Raw genomic sequence first — 14,682 nt, forward strand, 5'->3', positions numbered from 1 at the left:
TCATGGCAAGTGGTGTATTTATGAGCATGCATAAACAACCTAGGAAATACTGAACAAGACATTCCACTTTTTCAGAGTCCACATCTTACAAAGGCTATCAATCCATCTTCTTCATTTTGTAAATTAGACTGGATAAATTGACACACTGCATGAAAATATGACTTTTTTTATCATCCTTGTGCAAAACAAATCATGCTGACTTGCACAAATGCAATATTGTATCTATACATACAGGTCCAAACCAATTAAATATATTTTTTTGTGGCAGCAAAAAGGCTACGGCTTAAATAGTTTGGTTCCCAAGTCCACAACAAAAACAAACAACCAAAAGAGATTATCAGCAGAAGACCAATAAATGAAATATGTGAATGAAGGCATACAGTAGGTAAACTCTGCAAAAAAAGAAACATCCCTTTTTCAGGATCCTGTCTTTCAAAGATAATTCGTAAAAATCCAAATAACTTCACAGATCTTCATTGTAAAGGGTTTAAACACTGTTTCCCATGCTTGTTCAATGAACCATAAACAATTAATGAACATACACCTGTGGAACGGTCGTTAAGACACTAACAGCTTACAGACGGTAGCCAATTAAGGTCACAGTTATGAAAACTTAGGACACTAAAGAGGCCTTTCTACTGACTCTGAAAAACACCAAAAGAAAGATGCCCAGGGTCCCTCATCTGCGTGAATGTGCCTTGGGCATGCTGCAAGAAGGCATGAGGACTGCAGATGTGGCCAGGGCAATAAATTGCAATGTCCGTACTGTGAGACGCCTAAGACAGCGCTACAGGGAGACAGGACAGACAGCTGATCGTCCTCACAGTGGCAAACCACGTGACAACACCTGCACAGGATCGGTACATCCGAACATCACACATGCGGGACAGGTACAGGATGGCAACAACAACTGCCCGAGTTACACCAGGAACGCACAATCCCTCCATCAGTGCTCAGACTGTCCGCAATAGGCTGAAAGAGGCTGGACTGAGAGCTTGTAGGCTTGTTGTAAGGCAGGTCCTCACAAGACATCACCGGCAACAAAGTCGCCTATGGGCACAAACCCACCGTCGCTGGACCAAACAGGACTGGCAAAAAGTGTTCTTCACTGACGAGTCATGGTTTTGTCTCACCAGGGGTGATGGTCGGATTTGCGTTTATCGTCGAAGGAATGAGTGTTACACTGAGGCCTGTACTCTGGAGCGGGATCGATTTGGAGGTGGAGGGTTCATCATGGTCTGGGGCGGTGTGTTACAGTATCATCGGACTGAGCTTGTTGTGATTGGAGGAAATTTCAACGCAGTGCGTTGCGGGGAAAACATCCTCCTCCCTCATGTGGTACCCTTCCTGCAGGCTCATCCTGACATGACCCTCCAGCATGACAATGCCACCAGCCATACTGCTCGTTCTGTGCGTGATTTCCTGCAAGACAGGAATGTCAGTGTTCTGCCATGGCCAGCAAAGAGCCCGGATCTCAATCCCATTGAGCATGTCTGGGACCTGTCGGATTGGAGGGTGAGGGCTAGGGCCATTCCCCCCAGAAATGTCCGGAAACTTCCAGGTGCCTTGGTGGAAGAGTGGGGTAACATCTCATAGCAAGAACGGGCAAATCTGGTGCAGTCCATGAGGAGATGCACTGCAGTACTTAATGCATCTGGTGACCACACCAGATATTGACTGTTACTTTTGACCCCCCCCCTTTGTTCAGGGACACATTATTCCATTTCTGTTAGTCACATGTCTGTGGAACTTGTTCAGTTTATGTCTCAGTCGTTGAATCTTGTTATGTTCATACAAATATTTACACATGTTAAGTTTGCTGAAAATAAACGCAGTTGACAGTGAGAGGACGTTTCTTTTTTTGCTGAGTTTATAAAGATATCAGGTATAATACATATTTTGTACACTTCAGTGAACATTCATGACTTTACTCAGACTGCATAGGTTTACTCAGTGACTTTAACCCTCCAAAATACATTACATTTGGCTCACAAAGGCACAAACATAAGAGATATTGCATGCATGCATGCAATGCACACACACATGCATAAACACACACAGACACACAGAGACACAGAGACACACACACAATCACCCGCACATACCCACGTCACACACACACCCATACACACACAAACACAGTGTCAATGGTAAGCCCAGGCCTGATGGAGATGACTTCTCACAGATGTTGTTCAGTCAGTGAGGCATGAAATCAGCATCATTACCAAACCGACAGTGTCTGTTTGGTTAATGCTTATTGCTGCAGGGAAGGCAAACAATATGGAATACAAATACACATCTATGATGAAACTGCTAGCCTCAAACTAATCAAAACCTACTTTTGAAACTTATTTGGATAAGATAAATATTTAACCCAGTAGAAAAATCCCTGATCTAGACAACAATGATGCTATTTATTTTTTTACATAATAGCCCAATTCAATGACAGCAAAAATATATTCATTTGGAGTCCAGTCCTTCTCAACAATTGGTAGTTTTAACAATTGGTAGTTTCCAGCAGGAACATACAAACAACATAATTGAAAGGAAATCAAAGAGCTTTCTAACATCTCTTTTCTTAATCTGCAAATGGACCAATCATGTGTGGACACATTTCAAAACCTTTAGAAAACCATTTCATCACTTCAAAGTACTGGGCAATATTTTGATCAAGTACAATTAAAAACATTTCAAAAGACAAAAGGGGTAAAGGTTGACAGACAGGAGGAAAGAGGAACGGGGGAAAAGAGGAAAAGGATGCAGAAGAGAAAGAGGAAGGTGAGGAGTGGTGGAATAGGCAGAAAGAAAAGAAAGAAACTGACAGCAGTGAGAACCAATAACATTAGATATACGCCAGTGTGGGCTCTCAAGCATTATGATTAGTTCAGCGGAAGAGAAGAGGTGGTAGAGACATTATAGAAGTCTTTGTAAATATTAATAAATATCAACACTATCACATTTTCTTTCTTTGAGTCATCAATGATCAAAATGACTCCAAACGAGCACATTTACCTCCCTCAAATAACATTTACTGCAAATACTGTAAATGAGGTCAACCAGATAGGACCTAATTGTGTGTATAGAAGTTATTGTCATCACAGATAAAGCTTATATGTAGGTCTAACGCAGCCTTAGACAGTAGGCCCTGATCAGGAAAAACTCTCGTCAGGAAAAACTCCTGGCCTTACTTATATGGCTTCATAAAGCCAGGCTTTACAGCTTCAAACAGGCGTTGAGGGCCTTGATAGATAGCCCTCAATAGAAAGGGCTCCAGCTGAGGGTCCCTATAGAGATGAGGGTCTGACAGGCGCTGGACGACAGCCACACAGTCTCCACCAGGCTGAAGTGCAGCAGGCCAAGGGCGAAGCCACACGCCATGTCGGTCAGGTGGTGCCTACCCAGCAACACCCGGGACATGCCCACCAGGAAGGCCCAGAGCACCAGCAGGATGCGGAGTGGAACAGCCAGGACCAGGTGGGAAAGCAGGAACTTGGACACCATGGCGGCGCGACTGGCGTGGGCCGCCGGGAAGGAGTACACGTCCATGGCACAGTAGTCCAGGAAGCCCGGAGTCATCTCCCAGGGTCCTTTGCGTTTGATCAGCTTCTGGACACCGGCCACAGTCATGATGTCAAGTAGGAGGGCTGAGGAGGGAGGATTAAAAAAACCAATGTTGCATGAAAAAGCCCAATCAGATCAATTAACCATAGGGCAGTAAACCACAACACACAATATCAGTAGTCAAAAACCCATGGAGATCAATTACATTCTCAATCATGTAATATCTGTTACAGGGCTAAGCATCAGTGGTTAAGCAACTAGGCAGGCCAGGCAGTACCTCAGCAATGCCGCAGTGGATTTAACGAAGAGCCGAGAGTTTGTGGAACAGTAGCGCATCGCCTCACCCCCCCCTCTCTTCCCTGTATGTGATCAGAATGTATGAGCCTCTATGCTACAGCATCCCAATGGCAACATTATCAGGCTAGCAGCCCAGTTACTCTATAAATAGGTCTGGAAGCTAGCACAGGACTGGGAGAGTTCTTAGCTTATAGTTAGTTCAGCTTTGGCTTAATTTATGTGCACTGTCTGTGTAGTAATTTGATCTGAGGTGACTGTCGCTGAGAGTATTTGCAAGTGAAATACTGAGATAGAAACATTTTCCTCCTCAAACCCTTGTAATAAGACTGTAGTAAACTGGTAATAGATGTATAATAGACTTACTTAACCATGCTTGGGTGTGATATAGATACCTATGAATTATTTAAATATGTCTGACTTAATGCAGGTCTAAAGTTGATATTTTCAGTCATGTCTTCTGCAGACCTCTTTTTAGAAGCATCCAACCCTCTTCGTGCAGCCCAAAATATCCCCACAATCACCACCTTTCATTTTTGATTACCCAGCTACCACCCCACCCTGTGGAATCTGTCAGGACTCAGGATTACAACATTGATTATGCTGTCTTCTTCCTGTACACCCACACACACATAACCCCCTAGTTCTGGAGTAAAGTAAACTTTTAGCAATTAAAGAATTTACTGTGGTCACCGACATTAACATTACATAACATGGAATGGAAAGAAAGAACTGGGTTAAGGATGAAAAAGGAATGTGGGGGAAATTGAAAGAAGGCAAAGAGAAGAAAATGGACAGCATGGAAGTGAGTAGGTGGTACATTGGGGTCATTCTGGGACAGTGGGGACACAGCGCTGAGTCGCTTGGAAAGAAAGCAATTGGTACCAACTATAGGACCCAGCTCTGCTCCCTGACACAGCCCACCTCAGCACTACTGAAGGTAAGGAAGGAGAGCCATGGATTTCACCAGTCTAGAACGTTATGTACTGTATGATGCCCTTCAAAGCAAAAAGATGTGTATCTTTTCTAAAATCGAGCACACAGCCATGTAATCTCCATAGACAAATATTGGCAGTAGAATGGCCCGTACTGAAGAGCTCAGTGACTTTCAACGATGCCACCTTTCCAACAAGTCAATTCATAAAATTTCTGCCCTGCTAGAGCTGCCCTGGTCAACTATAAGTGCTGTTATTGTGAAGTGGAAATGTCTAGGATCAACAACGGCTCAGCCGTGAAGTGGTAGGTCTCACACACAAGCTCACAGAACAGAACCGCTGAGTGCTGAAGCGCATAATGTGTAAAAATCATCTGTCCATGGTTTCAACACTCACTACCGAGTTCCAAACTGCCTCTGGAAGCAACGTCAGCACAATAACTGTTCGTTGGCAGCTTCATGAAATGGGTTTCCATGGCCAATCAGCCGCACACAAGCCTAAGAGCACCATGTGCAATGCCAAGCATCGGCTGGAGTGGTCTAAAGCTCGCCGCCATTGGACTCTGGAGCAGTGGAAACGAGTTCTCTGGAGTGATGGATCATGCTTCACCATCTGGCAGTCCGACGGACAAATCTGGGTTTGGCGAGTGCCAGGAGAACGCTACCTGCCCCAATGCATAGTGCCAACTGTAGAGTTCGGGCGGAGGAGGAATAATGGTCCTGGGCTGTTTTTCATGGTTCGGGCTAGGCTCTTAGTTCCAATGAAGGGAAATCTTAACGCTACAGCCAGTTTTGGGAAGGCTCTTTGCTGTTTCAGTATGACAATGCCCCCTTACACAAAGCGAGGTCCATACAGAAATGGTTTGTCAAGGTTGGTGTGGAAGAACTTGACTGGTCTGCACAGAGCCCTGACCTCAACCCAATCGGACCTTTGGGATGAATAGGCCTAATCGGCCAATATCAGTGCCCTACCTCACTAATGCTCTTGTGGCTGAATGGAAGCAAGTCCCCACAGCAACGTTCCAACATTTAGTTTCAAGCCTTGCCAGAAGAGTGGAGGTTGTTATAGCAGCAAACTGGGGTCCAACTCCATATTAATGCCCATGATTTTGGAATGAGATGTTCAACGAGCAGGTGTCCACATAGTGTATCTGTCTATTTGACTGTGCCTGTCTATTCCTGGCAAAATTAAGTCAAAGAGAAGTGTTATTGAGAATTATACTGCCTTCACAGCTCGCCTTAATCAGGATGTTTGTTTAAACACAGTGGTTCCCTATCCCATCCTGGTTCACTATTAATGACCTGAACAATGCCCCAAACACAATATTCCAAAATGTCCCAAATTAAACAGATTATAGACTGAACACAATACAGCTTCAGTCCACAGATTTGCAATGTTTTTCTGAGTAATCCCGCCTAAACCAGGCATCAGGCACAGGAGTAAAAATAAAATCCCTCAGGGGGGACATGGTGAATTCACAGGTATGAACCAGCCAACATGGTGGGCCTACGATAGCAAAGGGGTGTGTAGTAGTACACATAGCTGAATGAGAATAATACACACACCTGTGGCAATCTGTTGGATGTGTGTGGGCCTATAGTACTTTTGAAGTATCACACGCACACACGCATGTACACACACACACACACACACACACACATGCACACACACACACACAATCACAATTTGTCACAGTGGCCCCAATTTGTTCTGAGAAATGCATAATTCACTCAAATCAATCTTGGGGATAGTCTGCTGCTCTCCTTCACAGAAGTGTGTAAAAATAACCACCTAAAATGAGTTCACCATCTAGGAGGATTCCATTAACGCTAGTTAGAGAAATCAGGGTCGTACTTTAGGTTGGCTATGTCACATTCGTTTGACTAAAGCAACTGTAGGGAAATAACCTATTGATCCTAAATCAAGGAAGTAAGTATCATAAAGTATTTATTACTTTCATAAGGTACTTTGGAAAATTATTCTACTGTAGCTTCTGTAGCAGCTGCCATAGTGGGGATAAGAAGTGCAAAGCAGTGTGTAGGCCTGTATCTTCATATAGGCCTATGCTTGACACTAATGATACTGACTTCACTGAGTCTTTCGATGTAGGCCTCTGGCTTGTTAAAATGTCTACTTATAGTTCTTCAGTCCAAAGTCAAATCATGATGTGTGGAGCCTTAAGCCTTGCACCTGTTCCCCAGGCCTGGTTCTGTGCTGGGTGATGGAGAGAGTAGAGACCATGGAGGGCTAGGATTTCATAATGACCTGCTTCTGATACTCTACCATGGAATGCTCTAAAATCACATTCTGGTGAACAATGACATCCTTTGGTGAGATGTTGTTAACAATGATGCTTTAAATATATTCTATATTGACATGGATTATATAAGCCTAATACAGGGCCTGGGTCCAGGGATAAGGAAGTAGAGGGAGATGTGATCATATCAGTAGGCTACACCAGGGCTTCCCAACTTTTTCCCCAGGCCCCCCTTTTTCACATTTGAAAAATGTCACACCCCCTTAGGAAAATGTGGTTGTTTTGAAGCTCAATTCCTGCAATTCTACATAGTTTAAAAAGACGCATTACATATTTTAGGTAGGCTATATAATTATAATTATAATCATAATAATATTAATAATTATCATTATTATAATTTTCCAAATGGTATTGCGCTACCAAATATAGTTTATTATGATCATTTATATGAAAACCCAATTGAATTATACATATTGTCTTTTACAGAAAGTAATTCATTCAATTGATAGTGACAGAGTCACATATTGTATAAGATTACTTTCTAAGCAAATGAGGGGGGGCGAGCCCCTTAGGTTGGGGACCCCAGGGCTACACCTATTAAAAATGCACTGATAGACACACTATAATAACCAAGCCATTAAAGAAGAGCTGAGTCATACATATAGCTTACAATTCAATAACATAATTATTACACAATGTGTTTTGGGTACAGAGTGAGGAGTGCATTTACCAAGTAATAGATTGACCAAGACCTCTTGTCCGGCCAGCGTATTACTCCTTGTCAGACACACGATAGTGCCAAAGATCCACGTGATGCCGTGCCCTGTAAGCGCGAGCAGGGTGATCATGGAACGAACGCTGCCCCAAGACGACGACGTGTAGGCGCAGACCCCCAGGCGCTTGGACAGACAAATGTCAATGGCGAGGAGGGAGCTCATCGCTATCCCTTTGAAGGAAGGGTTCAGTTGGATACAGTCCTCATCGGGCAGTTTCGCGGGCTCTTTCCGATCCTTGTTGGCACTGTCGGTAGGTTCCTGCGGGTCGCACGGTTGGCTTGCTTGGTGTTTGGGTTGGGCCGGTCGCCTTGCGGTGCCACGGGTCTCAGAGTTAACGCACCGGAGAGGCTGATTCAGGGACATGAACTCGGGTCTGCTCAGGACGTTGTTCCGATCCCGCGTCCTGGACCTAGAACTCGGAATTGCAGGCATTTTGGATTGGTCTCACTTTACAACGTTTCAGAAGGACAATTTCTCGTTTTACGCACGAAGGCTAAATGTCCAAAGCTAAGCCCTGTCGCCCTGTCCTTCCCCTCCTGTGGCCTTATCAGATATATTTAGCCGGTTGGAATGCGCGCTGCCCATGCTGCTGTGTTTAGCCTGCAACGGGATCCATGCAGGCTTGAAGAAGCTTGACTGGCATCTGCCTGGGCCAATCGAACGAGACACAATCTACAGCGAAAACAGAATGTCATCATCAGCTTTTAACATGTCATGAACTAAAATATACAATAATGAGCAACTAACATGGAATGGCATGGAGGTTTTGTCTTGATCCTGAACGGCAGGTGTGGTGGTGCAGTAGGCCTATCACAAACAGAAACTGAAGACACTGGTTTTATGCATAAATAGATGGGCCATACTGTACGTCTGTTATGCTCAAGGAGAAAGACAAATGGTATCATCTTACCAGGCCGAAGTATAGGAATGAGCTATCGTTCAGATCCCTTTCGCGCGCTGCACAACACTGGCACTTGGATTGGAATTTAGAGAATACGGAAAGAATTCTAACTAGACAGTGTCGAGTTAATTAAAGGCAATCAACAAATCCATAGTCATCTCGGCGAGCCAGGTAAAATAAATTCAATATTTAGAAAACAATGAGAGCTCTTAGGGCCGTGTCAGTCGTGGACATGACGTAGCCTACGCAACCGTGCTCATCACGGACACCCTCTTCGGGATGGGAGTTCTCCAAGGTTCTTAAATTGACAGCAACAGAGACACTCAGCACGAACCCATGGCACGTCTTCGTCAATTTGGCAAGGTCCAAAAATAGAAGAAAATAAACCGCAAATCAAGAAGCAATAACAAACATTAAATTATGAAAATTGACTTGATCAATTTCTTAAAAGGTTTCTTCTCAGGAGGACTGAGGAGCATACATAAGTGGGACTATTATCAGGCGAAAAGCAAGGCAACCAATTTAATTCAAAGTAGGCCTAAATGTATATTATTTTATTTTTATTAAATATTCACCACTGTATCTTTTATAATTAGACATGCAGCCAAATTGATGTGAGCTATAGCCTATAACATCGTCCAAAACGTCAATTAAATTAGGGCTATTCGCTTAACTTTGACATATAGAATTGGCCTATTATAGCCTATAATTATGTTCTATTTAATAAACGTAGCAATAAGCCATCACTACATTTCCCAGAATGCTTGCAGTGGCGAGGGGAAGTGTCGTCTCAAAGGTACTTAAATAAAGGAGCTGAAGCTCAAGCCGCTAGAATAGACCAATGCGGGAGGGCGAACCTGCTGTGGCCGCGATGGGACCAGCGCACAGAAATGACAGTCTGTCTTGGAATTGGGACTAAATTATACTCAAAGGACAGGGATCGAGGAAGGAGCCTGGTTGGGTTATCGGAGACATTCCATGTATTAAAATAGTTTTTTATTAGTTGATCTACAAGAAGATATGGATCCAAACGGAGAGGGGAAAGTTAACCTGGTTGCCTTTGAATATTTCCGGTGTTCATTGTAACCCACGATTAAATACATGTAAGTTGAAATGATACCACTACCGGACCTTGAAATTGAATGCAACGATAAAAGAGAAGGGAACCAACTGGGAAGATAACGGAATTACCACTCGAACCATGCGCGCACGCATCTAGGGCAGTCCTAAAAACTGTCTTGAGGGGACAATTCACAAAGACGGGCTTGCATTGGACAAAAGTGTGGTAAACCTCTATTTATAAAAATAAAATATATTTGGTTTATGCTACAACAGGCTTTTTGCAACGAGACTACATTTATATTTACATTTGAGTTATTTAGCAGACGCTCTTATCCAGAGCGACATGCAATGAGTGCATTCATCTTAAGATGGCTAGGTGGGACAACCACATATCACAGTCATAGTCAGTACATTTCTCCTCAATAAAGTAGCTATCAGCAAAGTCAGAGTTAGTAAGGGGGAGGGGAAAGCCCAGTGCGAGTGTTAGTTCAGGAAAGTCATATTTTCTAATTGTTTTATTTTAGGCTAAACGTCACTACCAATTTCATTTTGCATACCATGTCTACAATTTGCGGCGTTGTAAGGACCGCAATATTTATGATAGATTTATTCTTATCCCTCATATAGTCCCCGTGCATAGAGTTATTGTGGGATTGCACGCGGGCTGTGTATCTATTGTAGCGTGAACCTTAAGCAACATATTCTAGAGGGGTTATTTAATATTGTAAAGGAATACTTTTGATACATATGATTAAATTAATGTGCACGTGCTCCTCATGTAGTCCATTTTTATGTGGCATTGTGGCAAAGGGGGCCTATTATAGCCTACTGTGGTATTAAATGTCAACAGTTTATTGTTACATAATTAAGACGTTGTTCAACACAAGCCATTGCTGGCTGCAGTCCTCCTATCCACACCAAAACTACTTTTTTGGAATGAAAACCTTTCACCAGTGACAGAATGCTTAATTGAGGCAAAAGTTGATTTTACGCATGTTCAGAATGAAAATTGACATGAATAGGCAAAAAAAATAGTGGCGCTGAGCTCAGCCAATATGACGTCGAAATGCTATGTTAGCAGTTTTTGTAAATTATGCTTAGGTCACAATTATCAATAAAGTCTGCTTAATTAGACCACAAGGCACATGTGAGCAGTGGCTGTTGCACATATCCAACGGTCGCAAATTGCCAGTAATCGTGGTCGATCTCGCGCTGCTTGTGGAGGTGAGAGAGAGCACACAGCACACATCTGGAGGCATTTCTATTGATGGAGGAAGCTTCAAGACACGGAAAAGAAAGTTGCATCGGCTCTGTTTTGGTGATGTGATCTGATGGCCAATGAAAAGCAGAAAGCATGCTGATGTGAATTTAATCACAACTCCTCCATTATTGAGTAAATTATTACATTTTCCATCATAGTGTTGGAATACAGAACTGGTTGCAAAATGCATGGCTTTTATGAACATGTCAGCAAAGAGGTAGCCTAGTCATTCTCAACGGAGAACACTGGCCATTTGACAGTGCCACCCTTTTTCTTTTTTTTTTGTCTTTTTTGACTATTGAAAATGTGGATGCAATTGTGAATTTCTTGCTGTTTCCATGCGTCTTTCTCCTCCAGACCTCGGGACGTTGTTGTGGATTGTATTGCTATTTAATGCAATGGGCTGTATCCAGAGTATCAGGTGTAAGCCCAAGAGTTTCCGTGAAAGTATCATCGTTCTCGAGGTGAACTCCTCCATTGACTCCACGCCAACCAGCATCGACGAGTCATCCAGTGTGGTTCTGCGCTATCGGACACCGCACTTCCGAGCCTCTGCTCGGGTACTAGTGCCGCCCGTGGCCGGTAAAGAGACGTGGACCGTTGGCTGGATTCAAGCATGCAACCACATGGAGTTCTACAACAAATATGGAACCAAAGGGATGTGAGTATCAACCTAAACCCAACCCACATAACAAATTAAATTATTATCACATTTGATTAGACAAAGGCCGAATAAAAATAACTCAGAATTAAAATGGCAGACAATACCTGTCACCCGCAATCTACTTCATTATTCATGTTCACCTCTCAATGTCGCTGGGGCATTCGAAAAGTATTCAGACCCCTTTACTTTCCCCACATGTTTTTACATTACAGCCTTATTCTAAAATGGATTGAATAAAATGTTCCCTCATCTATCTTCACACAATATAAAATAAAGACAGAAATACCTTATTTACATAAGTATTCAGACCATTTGTTATGATACTCGAAATTCAGCTCAGGTGCATCCTGTTTACATTGATCATCTTTCAGATGTTTCTACAACTTGATTGGAGTCCACCTGTGGTAAATTCAATTTATTGGAAATTATTTGGAAAGGCACACACCTGTCTATATAAGGTCCCACAGTTGACAGTGCATGTCACAGCAAAAACCAAGCCATGAGGTCGAAGGAATTGTCCGTAGAGCTCCTAGACAGGATTGTGTCAAGGCACAGATCTGGGCAAGGGTACCAAAAATGTCTGCAGCATTGAAGGTCCCCAGGAACACAGTGGCCTCCATCATTCTTAAATGGAAGAAGTTTGGAACCACCCAAGACTCTTCCTAGAGCTGGCCGCCCGGCCAAACTGAGCAATCAGAGGAGAAGGGCCTTGGTCAGGGAGGTGACCAAGAACCTGATGGTCACTCTGACAGAGCTACAGAGTTCCTCTGTGGCAATGGGAGAACCTTCCAGAAGGACAACCATCTCTGCAGCACTCCACCAATCAGGCCTTTATGGTAGAGTGGCCAGACGGTAGCCACTCCTCAGTAAAAGGCACATGACAGCCCGCTTGGAGTTTGCCAAAAGGCACTTAAAGACTCTCAGACCATGAGAAACAAGATTCTCTGGTCTGATGAAACCAAGATTGAACTCTTTGGCCTGAATACCAAGCGTCACATCTGGAGGAAACCTGGCACTATCCCGGGTGAAGCATGGTGGGGGCAGCATCATGCTGTGGGGATGTTTTTCAGCGCCAGGGACTGGGAGACTAGTCAGGATTGAGGGAAAGATGAACGGAGCAGAGTACAGAGAAATCCTTGATGAAAAACTTCTCCAGAGCACATAGGACCTCGGACTGGGCCCAAGGTTCACCTTCCAACGGGACAACGACCTGAAGCACAAAGCCAAGACAACACAGGAGTGGCTTCGGGACAAGTCTCTGAATGTCCTTGAGTGGCCCAGCCAGAGCCCGGACTTGAACCCCATTGAACATCTCTGGAGAGACCTGAAAATAGCTGTGCAGCGACACTCCCCATCCAACCTGACAGAGTTTGAGAGGATCTGCAGGGAAGAATGGGAGAAACTCCCCAAATCCAGGTGTGCCAAGATTTTAGCGTCATACCTAAGAATACTTGAGGCTGTAAACACTGTCAAAGGTGCTTCAACAAAGTACTGAGTAAATGGTCTGAATACTTATGTAAATGTGATATTTATTTCATTTGCTTTGTCATTATGGGGTATTGTGTGTAGATTGATGAGGGAAAAAAACGATTTAATCCATTTTAGATTAAGGCTGTAATGTAACAACATGTTACAGGAAAAAATAAAGGGGTCTGAATACTTTCCGAACGCACTGTATTTTCAGATAGATTGGAGGTGTTAATTCTAGAACGTCAACAGTCTACTTTAGGCTTCCTCGTAGCTGGATCACTAAACCATGCGTCATGATGAGTTAGTGATAATTAGAACGAAGATGTACATTTTTATTCATACTGAAAATCCATCCTCTATTGCAGAATCAAATCAATTATTATACTGAACAAAAATATAAATGCATGTAAAGTGTTGGTCCCATGTTTCATGAGCTGAAATAAAAGATCTCAGAAAAGTTCCACATGCACAAAAAGCTTATTTCTCAGAAGTTTTGTTTACAAATTTCTTTACATTCCTGTTAGTGAGCATTTCTCCTTTGCCAAGATAATCCATCCACCTGACAGGTGTGGCATATTAAGAAGCTGATTAAACAGCATGATAACAGAGGTGTACCTTGTGCTGGTGACAATAAAAGGCCACTCTAAAATCTGCAGTTTCCCCTTATGTTTCAGCATAGTAATGCACGGCCCCATGTCACAAAGATCTGTACACAATTCCTGGAAGCTGAACATGTCCCAGTTCTTCCAGGGCCTGCATACTCACCAGCATGTCACCCATTGAGCATGTTTGGGATGCTCTGGAGCAACGTGTACGACAGCGTGTTCCAGTTCCCGCCAATATCCATCTACTTCACACAGCCATCGAAGAGGAGTGGGACAACATTCCACAGGCCACAATCACCAGCCTGATCAATTATATGCAAAGGAGATGTGACGCACTGCATGAGGCAAATGGTGGTCACACCGGATACTGACTGGTTTTCTGATCCACGCCCCTACTTTTTTTTTAAAGGTATCTGTGACCAACAGATGCATATCTGTAATCCCAGTCATGTAAAATCCTTAGATTAGGGCCTAATGAATTGATTTCAATTGACCGATTTCTTTATATGAACAGTAACTCAGTAAAACCTTTGAAATTGTTGCATGTTGGGTTTATATTTTTGTTCAGTATAATTTTGATTTACATTTGGTTGAGTTGTCAACTAATGTGAATTCAAAGTGAAATCAACAAAAAAGGTCACCATATCATTGGATTTAGGTTCAAAGTTGGTTAAAAAGAATACATAATTCTTATGTTGAATACTTTTTGCAAATGTGATTAGTTAACCACATTGATTCCAAGTTATTACATACATTTTTGGGGTTGAAATTACGTTGAAACACCGTTGACTCAACCAGTTTTTTCCCAGTGAGAAGGCTTTCACAAACACCGTTTGTAAAATGTATCAACTCAAGCTGGGTTTCATTGTGAGGTAGGCTACTGGAGTCAACAAAAA

The 14,682-nt window shown here is 43.0% G+C and overlaps 2 protein-coding genes across 7 annotated transcripts in view; one reads left to right on the plus strand and one right to left on the minus strand.

Moving 5' to 3' along the window:
* LOC139543982 (inactive phospholipid phosphatase 7-like) lies at positions 1-8,951 on the minus strand. The gene is made up of 3 exons (XM_071350601.1): positions 8,734-8,951; positions 7,778-8,495; positions 1-3,644 (listed from the first exon to the last, which is right to left on the minus strand). The coding sequence occupies exons 2-3, from the start codon at positions 8,253-8,255 to the stop codon at positions 3,256-3,258; spliced, it is 867 nt and encodes a 288-aa protein (XP_071206702.1). The 5' UTR covers positions 8,256-8,495; positions 8,734-8,951; the 3' UTR covers positions 1-3,255.
* Positions 7,967-14,682, plus strand: part of fam78ab (family with sequence similarity 78 member Ab) — a 21,449-nt gene continuing 14,733 nt past the window's right edge. The window contains exons 1-2 of one of the 6 annotated variants that reach the window (XM_071350606.1): positions 7,967-8,073; positions 11,405-11,708. In XM_071350606.1, coding sequence (XP_071206707.1) covers positions 11,446-11,708 — 263 coding nt within the window. In that variant the 5' untranslated portion in view covers positions 7,967-8,073; positions 11,405-11,445. Of the gene's footprint in view, positions 8,074-9,250; positions 11,709-14,682 lie in introns of those variants that run through there. The other 5 variants (XM_071350603.1, XM_071350604.1, XM_071350605.1 and 2 more) reach the window with 5 other exon arrangements.

Source organism: Salvelinus alpinus, chromosome 18, assembly GCF_045679555.1.
Source record: "Salvelinus alpinus chromosome 18, SLU_Salpinus.1, whole genome shotgun sequence".
In the NCBI taxonomy this organism is placed as follows: domain Eukaryota; kingdom Metazoa; phylum Chordata; class Actinopteri; order Salmoniformes; family Salmonidae; genus Salvelinus; species Salvelinus alpinus.

Excerpts from the sequence above, each read along its gene's own strand:
- LOC139543982 (XM_071350601.1), bottom strand. The coding sequence starts at position 8,255 with ATGCCTGCAATTCCGAGTTCTAGGTCCAGGACGCGGGATCGGAACAAC. Across the intron at positions 3,645-7,777 it reads CTTGGTCAATCTATTACTTG|CCCTCCTACTTGACATCATG; the intron begins GTAAATGCACTC and ends CTCCCTCCTCAG.